Source organism: Entelurus aequoreus, linkage group LG16 (genome assembly GCF_033978785.1).
Source record: "Entelurus aequoreus isolate RoL-2023_Sb linkage group LG16, RoL_Eaeq_v1.1, whole genome shotgun sequence".
NCBI classification, from domain to species: Eukaryota; Metazoa; Chordata; class Actinopteri; order Syngnathiformes; family Syngnathidae; genus Entelurus; species Entelurus aequoreus.
Window position 1 is genome coordinate 21,550,032 of NC_084746.1, and position 25,919 is coordinate 21,575,950.

Sequence of the window (25,919 nt, forward strand, 5' to 3'; positions counted from 1 at the left end):
CCATCCAGTCAGGGTTTTTTTTTATTTAGTTTCTATCTGCATTTGAGACTGATGCTATCACGTTGGCTACGTTGCTAGGTTAGCTTCTATTTTTTTAGCTTCGCAAAGCTGAATATTATTAATCGTGTATTTACATGTTCATGGTTTAATGGTATTTTTGATCTTCTGTCTATCCATCCAGTCAGGGTTTTTTTAAATTTAGTTTCTATCTGCATTTGAGACTGCTATGCTATCACGTTGGCTATGTTGCTAGGTTAGCTTCTATTTTTTTAGCTTCGCAAAGATGAATATTATTAATCGTGTATTTACATGTTCAGTCACTGTGAATGTCCATTTCGCGTTCTCGACTCATTTTCAAGAGGATCTTAGTATCTGAGGTGGTTTAAAATACAAATCTGTGATCTACAATAGAAAAAGGAGAGAGTGTGGAATCCAATGAGCCAGCTTGTACCTAAGTTACGGTCAGAGTGAAAAAAGATACGTCCATCATGCCTCTCAAGTCCTTCACTGTAACGTTCCTCATCTACGAATCTTTCATCCTCGCTCAAATTAATGGGGTAATCGTCACTTTCTCGGTCCGAATCTCTCTCGCTCCATTGTAAACAACGGGGAATTGTGAGCAGCACTACCGCTTGTGACGTCACGCTACTTCCGGTACAGGCAAGGCTTTTTTTATCAGCGAGCAAAAGTTGCGAACTTTATCATCGATTTTCTCTACTAAATCCTTTCAGCAAAAATATGGCAATATCGCGAAATGATCAAGTATGACACATAGAATGGATCTGCTATTCCCGTTTAAATAAAAAAAAATCATTTCAGTAGGCCTTTAAACTCCTAAGATAAGGGACGACTGTAATACTAAAACCTGCTTAAACTGCTGTTTTGGTCGATATGAAATGTGAGCAGTAAAAAAGTAATTTCTATGAAAAATCTGTCAGCTAATGTTGACATGAGTTGTATTACTGCAGTCACTCGGGTTGGGAAAAATGTACGTATGATGTAAAGATGTTCACCAAAATATGTCTCGGTTTTGGTAAATTGTTAAACATACCAAAATGTTACCAAACAACGCTTTTACGACTAATTAGTTTTAGTTTAACATGGAGAAAAGCGTGAAAATGCATACAACTGATTACAAAAATACTACTGTATTGTTAACTTTAGCATTATTGCTAAGCAGCTTTGTAATTACACAAAGTTAAAATATGCACACACAGACTTCCTGTTCGGTTGGTAAAAATAAAAGCACTGCAGTACAGAAGTACCTCAACTTACAAGTTTGATTGGTTGTACAAACCCCGTTTCCATATGAGTTGGGAAATTGTGTTAGATGTAAATATAAACGGAATACAATGATTTGCAAATCATTTTCAACCCATATTGAATATGCTACAAAGACAACATATTTGATGCTCAAACTGATAAACATTTTTTTTTTTGCAAATAATCATTAACTTTAAAATTTGATGCCAGCAACACGTGACAAAGAAGTTGGGAAAGGTGGCAATAAATACTGATAAAGTTAAGGAATGCTCATCAAACCCTTATTTCGAACATCCCACAGATGAACAGGCAAATTGGGAACAGGTGGGTGCCATGATTGGGTATAAAAGTAGATTCCATGAAATGCTCAGTCATTCACAAACAAGGATGGGGCGAGGGTCACCACTTTGTCAACAAATGCGTGAGCAAATTGTTGAACAGTTTAAGAAAAACCTTTCTAAACCAGCTATTGCAAGGTATTTAGGGATTTCACCATCTACGGTCCGTAATATCATCAAAGGGTTCAGAGAATCTGGAGAAATCACTGCACATAAGCAGCTAAGCCCGTGACCTTCGATCCCTCAGGCTGTACTGCATCAACAAGCGACATCAGTGTGTAAAGGAGATCACCACATGGGCTCAGGAACACTTCAGAAACCCACTGTCAGTAACTACAGTTGGTCGCTACATCTGTAAGTGCAAGTTAAAACTCTCCTATGCAAGGCGAAAACCGTTTATCAACAACACCCAGAAACGCCGTTGGCTTCGCTGGGCCTGAGCTCATCTAAGATGGACTGATACAAATTGGATAAGTGTTCTGTTGTCTAACAAGTCCACATTTCAAATTGTTTTTGGAAACTGTGGACGTCGTGTGCTCCGGACCAAAGAGGAAAAGAACCATGGTTATAGGCGCAAAGTTGAAAAGCCAGCATCTGTGATGGTATGGGGGTGTATTAGTGCCTAAGACATGGGTAACTTACACATCTGTGAAGGCGCCATTAATGCTGAAAGGTACATACAGGTTTTGGAGCAACATATGTTGCCATCCAAGCAACGTTACCATGGACACCCCTGCTTATTTCAGTAAGACAATGCCATGCCACGTGTTACATCAACGTGGCTTCATAGTAAAAGAGTGCGGGTACTACACTGGCCTGCCTGCAGTCCAGACCTGTCTCCCATTGAAAATGTGTGGCGCATTATGAAGCCTAAAATACCACAACGGAGACCCCCGGACTGTTGAACAACTTAAGCTGTACATCAAGCAAGAATGGGAAAGAATTCCACCTGAGAAGCTTAAAAAATGTGTCTCCTCAGTTCCCAAACGTTTACTGAGTGTTGTTAAAAGGAAAGGCCATGTAACACAGTGGGGAACATGCCCTTTCCCAACTACTTTGGCACGTGTTGCAGCCATGAAATTCTAAGTTAATTATTATTTGTAAAAAAAAAAAAAAAAGTTTATGAGTTTGAACATCAAATATCTTGTCTTTGTAGTGCATTCAATTGAATATGGGTTGAAAAGGATTTGCAAATCACTGTATTCCGTTTATATTTACATCTAACACAATTTCCCAACTCATATGGAAACGGGGTTTGTATGACCGAGTTTGTAACTCAAAACGCTTCTTTCTCAAATCACAGTCGCCCATTGAAATGAATTAAAATCAATTCAATATGTGCTTGCCCCCCAAAACATCACCATTTTACACATTACATGCCTTTTAGAAATATAAAAATTATTGTGTGTAAAACAATACAATAGAACAGACCTGGGCAAAATACGGCCCACGGGCCACATGTGACCCATTAAGGTTTTCAATCCGGCCCGCCGGACGTACTACATAATTTTTTTAGACCTGTAACATTAAAACTGTAGCCGCCATTATGAGTGCAGTGCTGTTTTTAAATGACCGTGAGCCTTGAACTATAGAAAGTATTTCAATGGTTGAAATCTGCGCTTTTGGGTGTTATAGGAGTTATTACGGTAATCTACGTCACAGCAGCTCAGACGAGGCACAAACCAGAGTGGGCGGGGTTTGCTTTCAGAGCAGCCAGCCCCAAACGCATGTGTCAGGAACAGATGTCTGCATAAAAGTGATAATATATAATATTGTAGGTATTTATTACCCTTTCCATTCATATTTTGCTTTTTGTTACATTTTTGTTGTGTTTTTTGCTTGATTGTAAAAGATGTCTATCGAGGAGCTGGTCTGAGAAGTATAACAGAAGCGATGTTCATATGTTGTTAATATTCAGTGTTTTATTGTTCATAGTTAATATTGTTAATCCCACTTTCTTTAGTTTAATGTACATTTTGGGTGTCCCATTCAGTAAAAAACTGTAAAATTCCATTCTGTTTTTTTGAGGTGGTCTGTCATAACTTTTTTAGAATTTTATCGGACATTGTATATATCATTTATACACAGACACATTGGCCCCACAGACACATTTTTTCTCTCAATGTGGCCCCCCGAGTCAAATTATTTGCCCAGCTCTGCAATAGAATGTAGTACAAACAACTACATCAGGGGTCACCAACGCGGTGCCCGCGGGCACCAGGTAGCCCGTAAGGACCAGATGAGAAGCACGCTGGCCTGTTCTAAAAATAGCTCAAATAGCAGCACTTACCAGTGAGCTGCCTCAATTTTTAAAATTGTATTTATTTACTAGCAAGCTGGTCTCGCTTTGCCCGACATTTTTAATTCTGAGACAAAACTCAATTAGAATTTGAAAATCCAAGAAAATATTTATTTATTTATTTATTTATTTATTTTTTTTTTTTTTTTTCTTTTTTTTTTTTTCTTTAATGTCCTGCCCAGCTTCTCGGGCAAATCATATAGCAGATGTAGATGCCCATATCGGCTGTTCAGATTTACTTTACAAAAGAGAAGTGTAGGATACTTCTCTTGTTGCCTTACTTGTATTTTGACTTTATTAAATGTATTTATATTATCATTTGGTGCAGCCGGGCCGGAGCAGGAGGAGATAGAAAGAGAGAAAAAGGAAGACAGAGGGGGGAATTGTGGGGACAAGAGGGGGATTAGACAGAGAGACAAAAACAACAACAGCAAACACAACAACAACAACAACAGAGCAACATCAGCAAATACGACATGTACAAATATGATGGTAAAAGTAATAGCAAATAAGCAGTTAGCGAAAATTAAAAAAAAAAAAAAAAAATACAGAAATGACAATGAGCATTATTACACTAAAAATGGAGCAATATGAATACCAATAGACATATTGCTATTGATAATAAACAATACCAGTACTTTCAAGAAAATATTTTAAAGACTTGGTCTTCACTTGTTTAAATAAATTCATTATTTTTTTTACTTTGCTTCTTATAACTTTCAGAAAGACAATTTTAGAGAAAAAATACAACCTTAAAAATGATTTTAGGATTTTTTAAACACATACACCTTTTTACTTTTTAAATTCCTTCCTCTTCTTTCCTGACAATTTAAATCAATGTTCAAGTAAAAAAAAAATGTTTATTGTAAAGAATAATAAATACATTTTAATTTAATTCTTCATTTTAGCTTCTGTTTTTTCAACGAAGAATATTTGTGAAATATTTCTTCAAACTAATCATAATTAAAATTCAAAAAAAATATTCTGGCAAATCTAGAAAATCTGTAGAATCAAATTTGAATCTTATTTCAAAGTCTTTTGAATTTCTTTTAAAATTTTTGTTCTGGAAAATCTAGAAGAAATAATGATTTGTCTTTGTTAGAAATATAGCTCGGTCCAATTTGTTATATATTCTAACAAAGTGTAGATTGGATTTTAACCTATTTAAAACATGTCATCAAAATTCTAAAATGAATCTTAATCAGGAAAAATTACTAACGATGTTCCATAAATTATTTTTTTAATTTTTTCAAAAAGATTCGAATAAGCTAGTTTTTCTCTTCTTTTTTTCGGTTGAATTTTGAATTTTAAAGAGTCGAAATTGAAGATAAACTATGTTTCAAAATTGAATTGTCATTTTTTTCGTGTTTTCTCCTCTTTTAAACCGTTCAATTAAGTGTAAATATCATTAATTATTAATAATAAAATAGAGTTAAAGGTAAATTGAGCAAATTGGCTATTTCTGGCAGTTTATTTAAGTGTGTATCAAACTGGTAGCCCTTCGCATTAATCAGTACCCAAGAAGTAGCTCTTGGTTTCAAAAAGGTTGGTGACCCCTGAACTACATTGATGTAATATTAATGTACAGCATTCTGTTCTGATTGCTGTCCTTCTGTTTCATTCGATCCAACATGGACAATGAGCCAAGTTACCAAATACGTATGACGAGAGCGTTAATAATGTCCATAAATTTGGCTCTCGATTAGCAGCGAGTAATGGCCCTGAAAATGCGGCTATTCCTAGCTATGCTATCTCCCACAAGTAGAGTAGTGGGGGAGAAGAGTGGGCATTTTTCAGACAATGCGCTGAGAAGGAGCCGTTGACTTCCCTTCAGACTGTTTCGGCCTAGGCTGGGCAGCAGCAGGACCAGATCAGGAAGACACCACAGCGCCTGTTCAGAGTGGGGCCGAGCGACAGGCTGCCTGGACACTGCATTCCGGAGTAGCTTCAGGCATGGGCAGGGAGCCAAGCCGTGAGTAAAGTGTAAATCTCAGCAGGAAGCTCGATCGATGCTAATGGTTTTGAGTGTTTGTAAAAAATATAAAAATAAACCTAAGTAATGTCAATTTCTAGCTTTAAGCTAATGCAAGCAAGCCCAGAGGTTTAGGGGCAGTTCACTGTGACATTCCCTGAGCTAACTAGTTTATGCATGCAATTTAAATAATAACAAAAAGGCGAGAGACACCTTGCATTGCCAAATACTTGCAAGTTGAGGTATTACTGTAAATTATTTTATAAAGTATTCCTTATTATTTGCGCAAAAATACAGTCTTTCCTTGATTATACCGCAGCTTACGTTCCAGAACCCCATGCGAGACGAATTCCCGCAAGCTAGGGACGCAATTTATTTTACGATGCATTTAAAGTCTTTATAAGCCCTGCAGACAGCTTTCCCTCATGAAAATGCTCTCAAAACACTTCATACACTAATTTTAACATGAAAATTCAATGTATTCAATAGTAATTCAAAATCAGCAGTAAGTGAACATGAGGAAATATTGTCCTTATATCCATGTAAAATTATTGAAACACTAACGTTTTTTGAGTGATTTATAGTGTGACAAATATGTCACGTCAAACTTTCCAAAGCAATCTTATTGCCAAAAGCTGAATGTGATTTTTCTATGAATCGATTGAAGAAATATACAAAACCCAAAACCAGTGAAGTTGGCACGTTGTATAAATTGTAAATAAAAACAGAATACAATGATTTGCAAATCCTTTTCAAGTTATATTCAATTGAATAGACTGCAAAGACAAGATACTTAATGTTCGAACTGAGAAACTTGTTTTTTTTCTGCAAATAATCATTAACTTAGAATTTAATGGCAGCAACACTTTGCAAAAAAGTTGGCACTGTGTTACATGGCCTTTCCATTTAACAACACTCAGTGAACGTTTGGGAACTGAGACGACCAATTTTTGAAGCTTTTCAGGTGGAATTCTTTCCCATTCTTGCTTGATGTACAGCTTAAGTTGTTCAACAGTCCGGGGTCTCCGTTGTGGTATTTTATGCTTCATAATGCGCCACACATTTTCAATGGGAGACAGGTCTGGACAACAGGCAGGCCAGTCGAGTACCCGCACTCTTTTACTATGACGCCACACTGTTGTAACACGTGGCTTGGCATTGTCTTGCTGAAATAAGCAGGGGCGTCCGTGATAACGTTGCTTGGATGGCACGACGTCCACAGTTTCCAAAAACAATTTGAAATGTGGACTTGTCAGACCACAGAACACTTTTCTAGTCCATCTTAGTTGAGCTCGGGCCCAGCGAAGCCGGCGGCGTTTCTGGGTGTTGTTGATAAATGGCTTTCGCTTTGCATAGTACAGTTTTAACTTGCACTTACAGATGTAGCGACAAACTGTAGTTACTGACAGTGGTTTTCTGAAGTGTTCCTGAGCCCATGTGGTGATATCCTTTACACACCGATGTCGCTTTTTGATGCCGTAGACCCTGAGGGATCGAAGGTCACGGGCATTCAATGTTACATGCAGTGCTTTCTCCAGATTCTCTGAACCTTTTGATTATATTACAGACCTTAGATGGTGAAATCCCTAAATTCCTTGCAATAAACTTAAAACTGTTCAACAATTTGCTCACGCATTTGTTCACAAAGTGGTGACCCTCGCCCAATCCTTGTTTGTGAATGACTTAGCATTTCATGGAAGCTGCTTTTATACCAAATCATGGCACCTACCTGTTCCCAATTAGCATGTTCACGTGTGGGATTTTCCAAATAAGTGTTTGTTGAGCATTCCTCAACTTTCTCAGTCTTTTTTGCCACTTGTGCCAGCTTTTTTGAAACATGTTGCAGGCATCAAATTCCAAATTAGCTTATATTTGAAAAAAATAAAGTTTTCCAGTTCGAACGTAAGTATCTTGTCTTTGCAGTCTATTCAATTGAATATAGGTTGAAAAGGATTTGCAAATCAATGTATTCTGTTTTTATTTATGATTTACACAACGTGCCAACGTCACTGGTGTTGGGGTTTGTAGTAAGAGCAGTTGAATTATAATATTTGACACACTATTAGTATTATAATTGTTAAAAGGGTTTAAAAGTTAACTTTAATGGTAAAAAGTAATAAGATAGCTTATTTTTGGGGAATATCTGGGGATAGTCACATGACTGGGGCACTGTTTTAAGTGTGTTTTACTTTTGTCATTCATAATGTGTGTGCAGTAGTCATGTTTAAAATGCTCATTGACACTCTTTGAAGTTAGTAGAAAAATGCATGCTTATGTTTTTTTACGTCGTGATGTGGGCAGGACGACAGGCCTGAGCTTTCGCTCCTGCTTGATCTCAGCCAAGACCTGCTCATGCAGAGATTGTTGTTGTGGCGGAGCAGGTGCCAGACTACGTTCTGCAACCTAGAGAAAGAGAATAATGACAATCATTTCTGGATTTCATTAATATCACATGTCGACAACACGTCTATGTGGACCAACTTATCAAATTCGGGTCCATCGTCTTTTTCCTATTACTAAAAAAGTACCTGCTTAAGCGGTCGTTAATATACACAGTTGATCGCTTTAGTCTAAATAAAATGTATAAGTCAGAGGTAATATTTATGAACAATGGTCCATTTATATAGATACAAATATGCACAAATGGAGGAAAGCCACGTGGATATTTTTGATGATGTCGACATGAGTTAGACAGTCAGCCATTCCGAGTGATGTCGACCCTAATTTTGGACCTGCACTTTTGTTTAAGACAAGAACACATATGTTCTTCTTTTTTTAGTGCATTTTAATTTGTAATGTACAGCAAGTACGAGGTGGATAACAATTAAGGTAAGGGCAGTCATCTATTGGCCCATAAAGCCCTTTCAAAAAAAACTTTCAAAAAATTAAAACAATACTCCATTTACATGTCGTAAACTGCATATTAACCAAGTATTAGCGATATTGTTATCATAAGCTGTAATGCTGAGGAACTACTTTTAGCGGAGCCGTTATCTTAGCGAGCTAACGAGCTTATGCAGCTATTGACATACTTAGCTGGTGAGCTGCTGCATCGCCTCTAAGTTAGTAAAAGTTAATTCCATCCATCCATTTTCTACCGCTTGTCCCTTCCGGGGTTGTGGGTGTAGCAATAGGAATTCCTTGTATGTGTGGTGTTCCGACCCGGAAGTGTGCCGTATATGTTGAATGGCAACTGTTGAATAAAAGTTCCCTGTGAGTAGGGTAAAGCCATACTTGCCAACCTTGAGACCTCCGATACCAGGGGACGGGGGCGTGGTTGGGGCGTGGTTAAGGGCGTGGTTAATAGGGGAGTATATTTACAGCTAGAATTCACCAACTCAAGTATTTCATATATATATATATATATATATATATATATATATATATATATATATATATATATATATATATATATATATATATATATATATATATATATATATATATATATATATATATATATGTATGAAATACTTGACTTTCAGTGAATTCTAACTGTGTATATATATGTATATATATTTATTTTATTATGTATATAAATAAAATAAATACTTGAATTTCAGTGTTCCGGGGGCTATCCAGTAGATGGCAGTATTGTCCTGTTTAACTTCTCCTCCGTTCATGACTCGGCCACCGTGTTCAATGGAGAAGTCTGTTCTACAAAATGTACAGGCAACATAATTACATACCCCTTCCCCTTAGAACTGTCCTGGATAAACTGAAATTCTTGTTTCCATTCGTTTTGGAACTTGCAAGCGTATTTCTTCATCTTGCTCGTCGACGGCGTCGCCATGTCTGTAACTTCCTCGTTCTTCTGCTTCGTCTCCTTGTTGTGTGCGCAGTTGTGCACTCTACTCTCTAAAACAGGGATGGGCAATTAATTTTTACCAGGGGCCGCATGAGCTACCCGATACCGAGCACTGCTGGAGGGCCACATCGACAATATTTCAATTAAATTTTGCTCAATATTATTTTTGATATATACCGTAAGATAAATAATAATAATAATAATAATAATAATTAATAATAATAGTAATACTTCAACATAGTGTGTGTAACAGCATTCCATGACTAATATAAATAAATTAACATTAATAATAAATGACAGTAAAATAAGCACACGTATGACTGAGGAGTCATAGTGTAACTTTGTGTGGTGTTTGAGTTGTCCGACTTTTTGTTTGGCCATAAACGCACCAGTGGTTTAGTGCTATGCATGTTGGTGACAGATGACAAGTTGGTTTTGGCCTGGTTTGTACGGCAGAAAATGACTAGTTTTTCGAGGTAGAATTGTTTTACTCATGTTTTTGGTGTGGTTATGTCCAAATATAAACAGTTTTGCTCAATAAAGTGATCGATATAATTCCTGTCCTCGAAGCATCTCGATAGACGTTACAATAATTGAACGGTGTTCAATTGAACGGTGTTGACGAACACCATGAGGGCCGCTTGTTGTCACTGTCACTCAAAGTTGCATTGCAAAATTCCATAGAATAAATATGTTTATTTTGTTTAGAATTCAGATGGGATTTGATTTGGTGCGCGGCATATACTTGCTGCGCGCAGCGGACGATTGAGCAGTGCGCAATTGCGCAGGCACGCACCTTAGAGGGGACGTTGCTTTGCAGTTCATGTCTTGTTGAAAACACGGCATTCCTCATCAACTTTTCTCTTTTTAGCGTCTCGGGTGTAAACCATGCATCACTTGTCGCTGCATTTGCACCTTCACTCGCAGGTTACACACGGACACACGCCCATAAATAATACTTTTCAAAATAAAAGCAGCACAGTTGTATTGCGCGCAGGACATAGATGTTTTTTCAACTTTATTTTGTAATTGCAGCTGTTCACATTCACTCACAATCACGCACACGCATACGTCCACACGGAAGTAATACAAATAACGATTTTCAAAACAAAAGCAGCATCGTTGTATTGCACACTCGACATAGATACGTTTTTAAATTTATTTTGTAATTTATAATTGGCCTCACGCGGGCCGGACAGGGACGCACAAAGGGCTGGATGCGGCCCGCGGGCCGCAGAATGCCCAGGTCTGCTCTAAAAGCTATAGATGTTATGACGTCATTGGGCAGGCAAGCTGTTTATATTGTGGGAAAGCGGACGTGAGAACAGGCTGTCCCCACTCAGGTCCGCATTGAGCAAGAGGGGGCGTGGCCTCCAGCTCCGGCTGAATACCGGGAGTCTCCCGCTAAAAACGGGAGGGTTGGCAAGTATGGTAAAGCTCAACCGTCCAGTTTGTATAGTCATTGAAAGACAGAAAAAAGCTGAAACATGGTGGCAGCGGATCGTTTTGAGCGGTGAGGACAGCGCAGGTACCGAAAAAACAGATTTTTTTTCAAACGAAGCTAAAGGAAGCTAAGTGCTGGTAGCATAACAGTGAGCTACGCGACATAACCACTGAGCAGGCAGGAAATACAAGCTCAAGAGGTACGAGGATGGATGGATTAAAACTCCCTCAACAATGGTGTATGGACTCTGTGAATCTTGCAAAGTCATGGAAGACCTGGAAAGAAGAATTTATGCTGTATATCGAGCTAGCAATGCCGGATGCAGAAGAAACCACACGGGTAAAACTTTTGTACTACCTCATTGGAGAACGGGGCAGAGAGCTATGTGGAACGCTAATAGGCTCAGACACAAGAGTGACTGTTTCCAGTTTGATCACTAAGCTAGATGGACATTGCAACCCCAAGGTGAATGAAACCGTGGAAAGATACAGATTTTTCGCACGAAACCAAGCTGCGGGAGAATCAATCGACACGTATGTGACCGACTTGAGATCGCTGGCAAGTTCCTGCAACTTTGGGCAATTAAAAGATTCGCTAATAAGAGACAGGATTGTTTGCGGCACGCACACCTCAGAGAGGACATGTTAGATCTGGACAAATGTTTACTAATTTGCAGGTCAATGGAGATTTTACGAGAGTACAGCAAAGCAATAGAAGGACATACATGCAGTGAAACATGCAACAAGAAAAGTCAGGATTAATGAAATATCTTGTAAATACTGTGGAAAAACACATGAAAGGTTCAAGCAAAGGTGCCCAGTTTTTGGGAAAAAATTTAAGCAATGCAGCAAGGACGATCATTTTGCAGTGGCATGCAGAAGCAGTACAGGTATGAAAGAATATTACAAGAAAAAACTTCACACAATAACAGAGACTGATTTAGATTCATGTGAAGAGATAATGACACAACAAAAGCAGCAGAAGTGAACCAAATTGCAGAGAAACAAAATGGCAAAACAGAGCAACCGTTTGCTGGGATGAAGATCAAGGAAAACATTGTGAACTTCCAGATTGACTGCGGTGCAATTTGCAACGTCATCCCAATCAACCTGTTGAATCCAGATGTGAAATTGGAGCACACTGACAAGGTGTTGGTAATGAACAATAACTCAAAGTTGTGTCCGTTAGGAAAATGCAAAGTTAAGATGACAAATTTGAGTTTCAAGTTGTAGAAGCAGACTGTAAAACTGCACTTCTTGGCCGCAGCACAAAAGTGAAGCAATGAAACTCATTCAGGTTCAATACGACAACATTTATGCACTGGATAGTATTGTGACAAAAGAGCCGGTGACAGGAGACACTTGGCAGCTGGACGACATAAAGACTGAGTTTCAGGACGTGTTTACAGGCGACGGCTGCTTACAAGGTGAATATAACCTGGAAATCGACACAACTGTGCAGCCAATCAAACTTCCAAAACGAAGAGTTCCAGTGGCAATGATGAAACCACTTAAAGAGGAAATCACAATTGTTGTAGACAGACTGGACTTTTTAACTAATCGCACACAGTACCTGAAAATAGGCGAGCACATTTCTGCCACGCTCACCATCAACACCGGTGCCCCACAGGGTTGTGTGCTAAGGCCTGCGCTCTTCACCCTCTTCATACATGACTGCATAGCCTCTTCAACATCCAATCTCACTGTCAAATATGCCGACGACATCACGGTGCTTGTGCTCATCAGTAACAATGATGAGACAGCATACAGTGCAGAGGTGCAACAGCTGGCTTCATGGTGTCCTAATAACAACTTGGTTCTTAACACTAACAGAACCAAAGAACTAATTGTAGACTTCCGGAGGAAAGGGCAGGAAAAACACCCTCAACTTTTAATTAATAAGCATCTCGTAGAAAGGGTCAAACAATTAATTTTTTTTTTTTTTAACATAACAGAAGATCTATGCTGGGACATTAACACTGCTTCTACAGTCGGAAAGGCCCAACAACGTATTTTCTTTCTAAGGAAACTAAAATGCGCAAACATTCCGCAGAAATGAAATCTGCGGAATGTTCTTTGAACGCAGAAATCTGCGTTCCGGCTTATTAGTGATTCCCAGAGCCCAAAAAAAGTCTGCGGGCTATAGAGCGTTTTCTATTCGAGCTCCAGTACTATGGAATGCCCTCCCGGTAACAGTTAGATGCTACCTCAGTAGAAGCATTTAAGTCCCATCTTAAAACTCATTTGTATACTCTAGGCCAGTGATCCTCAACAGGCGGACCGCGGTCCATGTCCGGACCCAGTAACGTGTCCGTCCGGACCCAGCACGAATTATAGTAAAAAAAATTTAAAAAATAAACAACTTTTTTTTTTTTTATATAATTATAATTATTATAAAAAAATATAATAATTGTATCTTTGAGTTATCGCCAGCGCAAGTCAACTTTCTTTGCTGTTTTTAGTCAAATATCTCAGCGTTTCCTTTACACTTCTCCGTGTCTCACTCACTCCGTCTCTCTCTTTCTAGAGAGACGGAGTGAGTGAGACACGGAAAAGTGTAAACGAAACGCTGAGATATTTGACTAAAAACAGCACTCTGATTGGCTGCAGAATCAGCCAATCAGATATGGGTTGTCATCTCTATCACAACGACGTGCTGATAAGCTGTTACCACCTGGGTCATACAGCGCTCATGCCACATGCATGGAACCTTTCGCTGCAGGCACTAGGGATGGGCGATACCACACTTTTAGGATTCGATACGATACCGATACTTTTTCATCGATACCGATACAGATACCATTAATTTCTTATTGGCAATTTTTGTCAGTCAAAAATATTATTACTATTGTTATTATTTAAGACAAATCACAAGACAAATACAGACCATTTATACCACATTCATTATGGTCAATATATAATAAAAGTAAAATTAAAATAAATAACATAAATATGAAAAATAAATTAAATATAAACAAAAATATACACATTTTCACTTTTCTTATTCCTCAAAAAAAAAGTATTGTTAGAAAAAGCTTAAAAAAACATTTATTCATAACAATGTTATGTTTCAAACCTCTTTGTGGAAGTAAACTTATAACACTTCTCTGAAGCAAAGTCAATAATTTCCTTATCACAATAAACTAGGATTTCCTTGTCCTATGAACCTACATACGAAAGACAGTTCCCTGAGAAAATGAACTTGGAAAAATTATCTACAATGTCTGACACCTTTAGTGTACTCGAGATATGTCGTCACACGTCACACTTTACTTTGACTGAAGTCTCAGATTGCTGTTCAGGAAAAGTAACAACACTGTCGGCTGGCTGTGTGTGTGTTGCACGTTGACGACGCTCATTCACTGTCTCCTGTGACGTGACTGGGCCAGCTCTATACTCTGCCAGGTACAGGGGTGTCCCAGCACATAGTAAGTTAAGTAAGTCATCAAAAACATCTGAAAGTGATGCTTGCACCCCCCACACGCCGTTTTTTGGTTTATATCGATACTTTTTTCAGAAAAGTGATGCCAAAAGAGTAGCGTGTGAGTATCGATATATCGATACCACAGGATCGATACGCACATCCCTAGCAGGTACACAGTTGTCTCATATCGCTACTTCGCTAACTGTTCACTCGTCAGTCACTGAATGTGAATCAAATCACAATGGCATGCTCCAAGTTGGCTCAGGCTGGTCAAAGAAAGGTGGACAGGGAAAACCGAAGTTTCAAGGAAGAATGGACAGAGCAATATGTTTTCATCCTACCTACTGGCCATCACACCTTTTTTTGTGCCAAAGTTCAAAGTCTTGGCTTCAACCCCAAGAGCCCAATCCTCCCATTGAGCAGCTGTGTTTTACACAATGGGAATGTACTGTACCATAGTTATATTTGCACATGAATGAGATCTGTTGAGGTCATTTGTTTACCAGGGATAGGAGGATTGTGTTTAAAAGTATTTATTTTTTGTTAAAACTGAAAGTTGTATTTAAGCTCTTATTTATTTTTGTTTCAAAGAAAATCTTTCATGTATTTTATTGGATATTTATTTTATTTTTGTTAATTTTAAGAAAATGTTAAACTACTACCTACCTCCTGCTACTATATAAGCTTGACCGATAATAAACGGACCCAGCCTGTTTCAAAATAACATTTGTGGACCTTCAAGATTTGTACTTGAGGACCCCTGCTCTAGCCTTTAAATAGACCCCCTTTTTAGACCAGTTGATCTGCCGTTTCTTTTCTTTTCTCCTCTTTCCCTCTCTCCCTTGTGGAGGGGAGGGGGCACAGGTCCGGTGGCCATGGATAAGGTGCTGGCTGTCCAGAGTCGGGACCCGGGGTGGACCGCTCGCCTGTGCATCGGTTGGGGACATCTCTGCGCTGCTGACCTTTCTCCGCTCGGGATGGTCCCACTATGGACTGGACTCTCACTATTATGTTAGATCCACTATGGACTGGACTTTCACAATATTATACTAGACCCACTCGACGTCCATTGCATCCGGTCTCCCCTAGAGGGGGGTTGGGGGGGTCCTCTCCAAGGTTTCTCATAGTCATTCACATCGACGTCCCACAGGGTTGTGAGTTTTTCCTTGCCCTTATGTGGGCTCTGAACCGAGGATGTTGTTGTGGCTTGTGCAGCCCTTTGAGACACTTGTGATTTAGGGCTATATAAATAAACATTGATTGATTGATCTGCGATGAGGTGGCGACTTGTCCATGGTGTACCCCGCCTTCCGCCCGATTGTAGCTGAGATAGGCTCCAGTGCCCCCCGCGACCCCGAAGGGAATAAGCGGTAGAAAATGGATGGATGGATGGATGGATGATTGATTGATTGATTGAAATCAATGGTAAACTTTTACAATTGTGCCATCAGCAGTGTCCTAACTTACGGCTTTTTAGTGTGGTTTGCTAGCTGCACTAAAGCGAACCAACAGAAATTTGTTCGTTAAAATAATATGTAAATATTAAAAGTTATCATAAATGTGCCAGTTACTACATTACATAAAAACTAACATTTATATAAAACCTTAAGGGAGGTGTTTGAATTTTTTTTAAAGGGTTTTACTGGCAGAATAGAGCAACTGCCACAGGCTCCATTTCAAGTGGACTTTTGATCGCATGCATTTACTATTTAGAATGCACACAAAAAAGAAAAACATATGTGTTCTTGTCTTACATAAGGATTGTGAATCCATCCATCCATTTTCTACCGCTTGTCCCTTTTTTGGGGTGGCGGGGGGTGCTGGAGCCTATCTCAGCTGCATTCGGGCGGAAGGCGGGGTACACCAAGTACAAGTGGTACAAGTCGCCACCTCATCACAACATAGATAGACAGACAACATTCACACTCACATTCACACACTAGGGCCAATTTAGTGTTGCCAATTAACCTATCCCCAGGTGCATGTTTTTTGCAGTGGGAGGAAGCCGGAGTATGATAGGCAAAATTCCAAAATAAAGTGCAGTTCCCCTTTAACGTAAAACCTCTTAGTAGGCATTCTTTCACACTGCATCTTATTTATAATGAATTTGAATCAAATTTTAAAATAAACAAATAATACCACACTCACTGGTTTTAATGGTGGTCTCGATCTGATGAAATCCAGAATGACTTCATGAGCGTTTCTCTTAACTCTGGTCGGAATGTCACCATCCAACTAAAATACAAAAAGCAAAGTAACACATTGTGTATTTTAAACTTAAAAAATGTTAACATGTTCATTTAAGATCAGCACTAATCACAGCCTCAAATGAAATAAAAACTAAAAACTGAAGTAAAAGATAGCATGATAACAACCAGTGTGGATGCTCACATTGGAATTGGGGGTTAAATCACCAAAAATGATTCCCGGGCGCAGCCACCGCTGCAGCTCCCAGGGCGTGATCAAGGGTGATGGGTAAAATGCAGAGAATAATTTCGCCACACCTAGTGTGTGTGTGAAAATCATGGGTACTTTAACTTTTAACATGGGAACATATCTTGCAGCTAAAGTGGGAATCGAACATTCCGAAGGTGCTATAGCACCTAGCAAGATAAGTACGATGTAACTTATATCTATATTGCCCTTACAATGTGCCAATAAAATGGAAATGCTAACTCTACAACTATATAAAACGGGTGCAAGTGTGACTACATTTGTAACAATATTTTAACAACATTCAGTAAACGTTTGGGAACTGAGTAGACCAATTTTTGAAGCTTTTCAGGTGGAATTCATTCCCATTCTTGCTCGATGTACAGCTTAAGTTGTTCAACAGTCCGTGGGTCTCCGTTGTGGTATTTTAGGCTTCATATTGCGCCACACATTTTCAATGGGAGACAGGTGTGGACAACAGGCAGGCCAGTCGAGTACCCGCACTCTTTTACTATGACGCCACACTGTTGTAACACGTGGCTTGGCATTGTCTTGCTGAAATAAGCAGGGGCGTCCATGATAACGTTGCTTGGATGGCAACATATGTTGCTCCAAAACCTGTATGTACCTTTCAGCATTAATGGTGCCTTCACAGATGTGTAAGTTACCCATGCCTTAGGCACTAATACACCCCCACACCATCACAGATGCTGGCTTTTGAACTTTGCGCCTATAACAATCTGGATGGTTCTTTTCCTCTTTGGTCCGGAGGACACAATGTCCGCAGTTAGCAAAAACAATTTGAAATGTGGACTCGTCAGACCACAGAACACTTTTACACTTTGCATCAGTCCATCTTCGATGAGATGAACTGTAGTTACTGACAGTGGTTTTCTGAAGTGTTCCTGAGCCCATGTGGTGATATCCTTAACACACTGATGTCGCTTTTTGATGCAGTACCGCCTGAGGGATCCAAGGTCTGTAATATCATCGCTTACGTGCAGTGATTTCTCCAGATTCTCTGAACCTTTTGATGATATTACGGACCGTAGATGGTGAAATCCCTAAATTCCTTGCAATAGCTGGTTGAGAAATGTTGTTCTTAAACTGTTTGACAATTTGCACACGCATTTGTTCACAAAGTGGTGACCCTCGCCCCATCCTTGTTTGTGAATGACTTAGCATTTCATGGAAGCTGCTTTTATACCCAATCATGGCACCCACCTGTTCCAAATTAGCCTGTTCACCTGTGGGATGTTCCAAATAAGTGTTTGATGAGCATTACCTAACATTCTCAGTCTTTTTTGCCACTTGTGCCAGCTTTTTTGAAACATGTTGCAGGCATCAAATTCCAAATGAGCAAATATTTGCAAAAAATAACAGTTTTCCAATACGAATATTAAAAATCTTGTCTTTGCAGTCTATTCAATTGAATATAGGTTGAAAAGGATTTGCAAATCATTGTATTCTGTTTTTATTTACCATTTACACAACTTGCCAATTTCACTGGTTTTGGATATAGACTTACAGTGTGTATATAAAACGTTGAAGGGTTTTGAAGTTGTTTTAGAGGGCTTTGAAAGCTACACAGTGACTCCCCTTAGCCACATCTTCCAAGCGTTTGTTGTCTTTAAAATCCTCCTCATCTGTAACCCCCCCGCAACAAAGACGTGTGTTCTTGTCTCTCATTGTTATTGTGAACGATAAGCAAAATTTCAAAAAAACGTGCAGTTCCCCTTTGCGGCACTAGGTACTGACCATGACTTTGCGCAGCTGAAAGTTGCATGCTCGTATATCCTGCATCAGCATCTCAAAGGGTGTGAGGCTGAACTCGGTGGGCAGCGGGTTGAAAGGTTGTTCGTGGACCTTCTTCAGCTTCACTCCCTGCCTGAGGTCCTTCATTAGCTGGACCCACAAACGAGCCTTGGATGCAAAAACAACACAAACTCAATGTTGTCTTTGTTCAGTTAGCCACACCCACCTCGTCTTACCCAGTCTTTGTGTTTCAGGCTGTCCAGCTCACTTTCTTCCACAGCTTCCTCCTTGGTGATCTTCTTCAGCATCTATGCAAAGAAAAGGACACATATATGGGAACAAATTCCTGTTGGGAAGCACATACAGTACATGCAGTCACTGCACCCTAACTCATCGTATTATGTAAAACCTACTTTTCTTGCCTGGTTTTGTGTATTTGGGGATGTGGGATCTCAGGTGCAGAACAGAGAGATCCATAGTCAGACATAAAGCACTAAGCCTGACTTAGAGCCCCTCTTCGGTCCGGGGGAAATATATATAAGGATTTAGCCAAAACAACATTTAATCACAGAGACAGTTCCAACAATTTGTGGCAATGGTGGTTACAATGCAGCGGTAAGTCCAATAACATGTAACATTAGCATGTAGCATCCTCCAGTCCATTGATTTTAGCAAGCAGGACACTGGCACGTGTTAAGGCGGGGGTCTGCAACCTGCAGCTCTAGAGCCGCATGCGGCTCTTTAGCGCCACCCTAGCGCCCTGGAGCTTTTTCAAAAATGTATGAAAATAGAAACAGATGGGGGAAAAATATATTTTTGTTTTAATATGGTTTCTATAAGCGGACAAACATGACACAAACCTCTCTAATTGTTAAAAATCCCACTGTTTATATTAAACATGATTCTCTGATGAGAGTATTTGGCGAGCGCCGTTTTGTCCTACAAAATTTTGGTGGTCCTTGAACTCACCGTAGTTTGTTAACATGTATACATGTCTTCAACAATACCAGAGAAAGACATATTTTATGCCACTCATTCTTTGTCTCATTTTGTCCACCAAATGTTTTACGCTGTGTGTGAATGCACAAAGGTTGTTTTGTTGATGTTATTGACTTGTGTGGAGTGCTTATCAAGCATATTTGATCAGTGCATGACTGCAAGCTAATCGATGCTAACATGCTAACTAGGCTAGCTGTATGTACGTATTGCATCATTATGTCTCGTATATTTGAGCTCATTTAATTTCCTTTACTTATGTCCTCTGTGTATTTAATTTATATCTGCATTTCTCATTACACATTATCTGTATGTAAAATTGCCTGCATTTCTGATAGTGGTGTGTGTGCCGTTATAGACCACAGCAAAGGTAACAACTTGCATAGATTGTTATAAATCCATTCGAAGGCGACAGCCCGCCTTTAACTTGGACACAAACATCTATTCTTTTGGCCATTCTCAGCCAGTAATTTAAAGGAGTTACCTCACCCTCTGACAAGCCTGCGTTTTACTAATGTTTTCCAATGTTGTAAAATCGGGTTGAATAAATATGACATTTCGACAATTTGTGTCAGCCTGCGATATATAGTCATTTTGATAGTAGGCTAATATAGCTAATATAGACACTTAAATCATGTGTCGACTTCATTATATCATTTATAGAAGGCTTTTAATTTTTTGCGGCTCCAGACAGATTTTTTTTTAAATTTTTGGTCCAATATGGCTCTTTCAACATTTTGGGTTGCCGACCGCTGTGTTTAGCATACATTGTTAGCTTTTTTTTACATTTTAACATCAATTTTGTCTACACTGCGCTATAAAAGGTATTACTAGATAACTCCATTGACAAATGTAATGATACGTTGGCATGTAGCATTGTAGCTTAACAGGGCTACATGTAAAGGAGGCTACTTAAAATGCTATAATCTTGCTTGGATATTGATAATAAGCAATGTCTGGACATGTGACACAATGAGAAGGCAGACTACAAGTTGTTATTTTAGAACCCCAATTATAGATTAATTAACATGTGAAGAATCTGTGCAAAGCTGTCAAATATCATAAATCTAAAGAATATTTCAGGAACGAAAACAACATGAGAGCAACACGGGGCATCCTAAATAGCATCAATAAGAATGGTGCTAAAAAGGGTTACCCTCAATATTTCTCGGAAGGAAATGTAAAAAATGACAATATGAATGAAGTACAGTAGTTAAAAACTTTAATGACTACTTTGTAAATAGAGTATTGGACCAAATCTGGAACAAAATATTCCAGATCCAGTGTCAGTTGAGGACTTGAACAATACCAAAGAGAGAAATCCAAGCTCAATGTTCCTCACTAATGTGACAGAAGAGAACATCAAAATTGTGAATAAATTTAAATGCAAGACCTCAACTGATTGTAAGGGAAATGATATGGAAACATTAAACAAAGTTATTAAGGAAATTACAGAACCAGTAACGTACATCGGCAGCCTATTATTTCAAATCAGAAAAATCCCAAACAAAATGAAAATTTGTATCAATTTATGAGGCTGGAGACAAACACCAGTTTACAATCCATAGAAAAATATTTAACAACGCATTTGACAAGTTCAGTAATAAATGTGGAACACTCGCAGACAACCAATGCAGATATACTGCTATAACCTCCACATTGATGGCCTTAACCAAAAACAATGGAAGTGATTACCAATGCAATAGATGGAAAAAAGTGTGCAGTTGCAGTGTTTATTTTATTGAATTATTTTTGTTACGGTACAGGAAGTGAACAAACAAACATGTTAGAAATTGCTATGAAATGTAAAAGGGGTAGGATTAAATTAGCTCTGCTTCTTCCTACTCATTTTAGGACATGTGATAAGAAACAGGTAATATGTGATGTACCATTTTGTAACTGTATGAATGTTCAAAAATAGCTAATACCATAACTATAACCAACTTCATGTATGCCATGATATTTTCTCAATGATCATATTTGAAATCAGTTTGGGGTAAAGCAAACTAGACTTCACCAGTAATTGTACTGTATAAACAGGCAGTCAAAGTAATGCATCAAAAAGCTATAAAATGGCACCACTGCCAAATTAAGAAATATAATCTATTAAATGATGTTGTTGGGCAAGTTTTTGCAGCGTGATGCAATGTGTTTCCTGACTGAGCCTTGTCTCGCTCTCTGGCCAGCCTGCCCATGGAGCAGGGGTGTCAAACTTGTTTTTATTGAGGGCCACATCGCAATTATGGCTGCCCTCAAAGGGCAATGATGTTGTTGCCACATTAAATGATGTTGTTGCCACATTAAATGATGTTGTTGCCACATTGAATGATGTGGCAGACCACACTGAATGACGCAGCGTGCCACACTGAATGATGTGGCGGGCCAGACCTGTCCCCAGGACCTTGGGTTTGATGCATGTGCTATAGCGGATTCCCTCTAACCCATGGATGTCAAACTCATCTGAGCTCAGGGGCCGCGGGCCAGACTGGTAAAATCATGGCATAATAACTTAAAAATACAACTATGACAGGGGTGCCCACACTTTTTCTGCAGGCGAGCTACTTTTCAATTGATCAAGTCGAGGGGATCTACCGTAGTTTTCGGAGTATAAGTCGCACCGGAGTATAAGTCGCAACTGCCGAAAATGCATAATAAAGAAGGAAAAAAACATATATAAGTCGCATTTTTTGGGGAAATGTATTTGATAAAACCCAACACTAAGAATAGACATTTGAAAGGCAATTTAAAATAAATAAAGAATACTGAACAACAGGCTGAATAAGTGTACGTTATATGACGCATAAATAACCAACTGAGAACGTGCCTGGTATGTTAACGTAACATATTATGGTAAGAGTCATTCAAATAACTATAACATATAGAACATGCTATACGTTTACCAAACAATCTGTCACTCCTAATCGCTAAATCCGATTAATAATAATATTATTTGATATTTTACTGTAATGTGTTAATAATTTCACACATAAGTCGCTCCTGGATAAGTCGCACCCCCGGCCAAACTATGAAAAAAACTGCGACTTATAGTCCAAAAAATACGGTACCTCATTCGTATATTTGAATTTATTAATGGAAAACCCATTGAAATGCAGCATCTCGTTTTCAAGGGGGACCAAAAATATAATATAGTATATATAATTTATATTTATTTATGAAAGATACGTTTTTGTTAACAAGTTAAAGGTGTTTCATGATAGTACAAGCATGTTTAACACATATAGATTCCTTTCTTTCATAAAGACAAGAATATAAGTTGGTGTATTACCTGATTCTGATGACTTGCATTGATTGGAATCAGACAGTTGTGCTGATAATGTCCGAATTTTCAAATGGAAGAGAAAAAAAAAGTCCTCCTTTCTGTCCAATAACACATGAAAGTGGTTGGTTTTTGGCATCTAATTTGTCCAGCTTCCATACTTGTTTTATACACTTTACAAGAAATACATTGGCGGCAAACTCCGTAGCTTGCTAGCTTGTACACACCAGCTTTCTGAGACTGTTATTTTATTAGCACAGGCAGGATGAAAAAGCACTTTTATTGTGAAGGTAGGAACTGTGCAGTCGGTCTTTAAAGTTTTGACGGCAGATACGGCGCGAGAGTCTGTTGAAATAAAGAGTGTTTCTCGCCATCCTGTCAGTCATTTTTTCCAAATAATGAGCTAGCAGCAGCCAGTGTCCTCTCAAAAGGCCGTCGGGTGCCGTGAATGTCAATCAAGTGACGAAAGTGACGTCTTGGTGAAGATTGATGATCGCTAATTTTTAGGTCTATTTTTTTTTTATGCCTGGCTGGCGATCGACGTAATGGGCACCCCTGAACTACGACAACTTCAGATTGTTTTCTATGTTTTACTTCAGCCCAAAACTGAACAAGCACATTCTGAAAATGTACATAACACAAATAATCCTCTTAAAAGGCCTACTGAAACCCACTACTACCGACCACACAGTCTGATAGTTTATATATCAATGATGAAATCTTAACATTGCAACACATGCCAGTATGGCCTGGTTAGATTAGTAAAGTGCAATTTTAAAATTTCCCGCGAAATATCCTGCTGAAAACGTCTCGGTATGATGACGTTTGGGCGTGACGTCACGGATTGTAGCGGACATTTTGGGACACCATTGTGGCCAGCTATTAAGTCGTCTGTTCTCATCGCAAAATTCCACAGTATTCTTGACATCTGTGTTTGTGAATCTTTTGCAATTTGTTTAATGAACAATGAAGACAGCAAAGAAGAAAGCTGTAGGTGGGAAGCGGTGTATTAGCGGCCGGCTGAAGCAACACAAACACGTAGAGAACTGGGACAACAGAGACTCTTACCAGGAGGACTTTGAGTTGGATACGCGCTACCGTGAGTACGCAGCTGCAACTTCCAAACATTTGATCGCTTGCCCGTACGTGCGTGCCGCTATGTGCGTGTCACGTGCGTGACTTTGGGGAAATATATGTGCTGTATGAACTTTGCGGAAGTGAACGGTACTTTGGGCTGTGGGATTGAGTGTGTTGTGCAGGTGTTTGATTTGTATTGGCGAGTTATATGGACAGGAGGGGGGAGGTGTTTATGTGGCATATTAAATTGTCATTTCCACATATGAATCCTATGCAAACCATACAAGTTGTATTCAAGAGGGTTGAGTTACTCCTGTTTTGATAGACTTATCAAAGCTGTGCAATCCATGAACAATTTCGACAAATCAAACATGAACTTAAGAGACTGACAGTATTGCATTAAATCACACAATGTTCACTGTGTAAATTTCCACTGAAGACAATCATTTTCACAGAACTATATCAAGGTGCAGTGTCTCGTGCAGCATTTTAAATGGCGTTACCAATTGTTTATTTTATTTCTGAAACCTGGCGTCTTTTGGCTTTCACAGGTGTATCAATATCAGGTGTCATATCTTTAGTGGCAGACAATTTCAGGATGTTATTCAAGTGCTTGTGCGTGAGCCTTGAGCGTAGCTTTGCTTTATTGATGCTCATTACAGAGAAAACGTACTCACAAAGATATGGGGTTTCCCATTCACTTCCGTGAATAAATAGGAGGAGAATAATTTTTCAATCACTTTTCCCTTTTTTTACAGAGACATTTCGTGGAAACGACGGTGTCAAAGCACGATGTGTTCGAAGCAAAAGACGTAAAACGTCAGGTTCGGGGAGGAGCCGCAGCCATTCTTTACATATACTTGCTAAGCCCCGGTATAAACCATTTGCTTGCTTAACAGAATTGCTATTGCGACATCCAGCATTTTCTTTCATTTAAAAGGGAATCTAATTTTTACACTTGGCAAACCCACTGGCCGCATGTTTAACATCCCTGCCTATCTATCTACCTATCTACAAATTCTAAATAAATGATTGTCTTTTGTCCAGTCCAATGTCTGCGTTTGGAGTTTAGCCCACGATCCCAGTAACGTTCTCCACTGAGACGCAGGGTCAGTTCTTCTTGTCGGTGAGCACTGTGGCACGCAACCATTTAGCTTGTAGCTTCATTCGTCATGTCTACGACTCTCAAGTGAAAAGAGCATTAGACCAGTAAGACATTATGGTCTTTGTTCCGTGTTTTGATTCCTTTTGTTTTCCGCCAGCTAGTAACAACCATTTCACCTGTTGCTAAGCTCTGCCACATGCACCTGCCATGCATGTCTTTCCACCACAGCCCCTTTCTATTAGTTTTCTTTTTTGTACGATGTTTAGTTCCTTATCATGCACCGCTCTTATGTTTATGGACTTTAGCTGCAAAAAAAACATTATTTTGTGCTCGCAAACATGTGTGTTCTTGTTCATTTACTGCAACTGCATTGTAATGCACACGTTTTTTTCCTTTTTCATGTGGATATGCAACATTCTTAAGTAATTGGCAATTAGTGGTTCTCTTAAGCTCTACTTTGACTGCGGAAGTTGCAGGATCCTTTTTTATCCACTACTTGTACCCTTTTGTCATGTTCATGTGCTCAGTTTAACAGAATATTTGACAAAGTATTTTGATATCCAACGCTACTATCGCCATAGTATTAGGCGTGTCCTGATACAATACCAATAGCACAGCCTTGAGTACCGGCCAATAGCTAATACGATATCAGCAGGAATCATACATACTTTTGTTTTGTAATGTGGAATGTAAGAAAAGGTTAAATCAAGTGATATTAGTCAACGTAAC

The 25,919-nt window shown here is 39.0% G+C and overlaps 1 protein-coding gene across 4 annotated transcripts in view; it reads right to left on the reverse strand.

Annotated features, from left to right (window-relative positions):
- The window catches only part of spire2 (spire-type actin nucleation factor 2), a 100,648-nt gene that overhangs the window by 40,126 nt on the left and 34,603 nt on the right, over positions 1 to 25,919 (reverse strand). For all 4 annotated transcript variants that reach the window (XR_009821317.1, XR_009821318.1, XM_062022360.1 and 1 more), the window contains exons 4-7: positions 18,972 to 19,043; positions 18,739 to 18,903; positions 16,696 to 16,782; positions 8,158 to 8,275 (exon numbers count right to left, since the gene is read on the reverse strand). Coding sequence is in view for 2 of the 4 variants with exons in the window: in XM_062022360.1 (XP_061878344.1) it covers positions 8,158 to 8,275; positions 16,696 to 16,782; positions 18,739 to 18,903; positions 18,972 to 19,043 (442 nt within the window). In the remaining 2 variants the exon portion in view is untranslated. The remainder of the gene's footprint in view (positions 1 to 8,157; positions 8,276 to 16,695; positions 16,783 to 18,738; positions 18,904 to 18,971; positions 19,044 to 25,919) is intronic.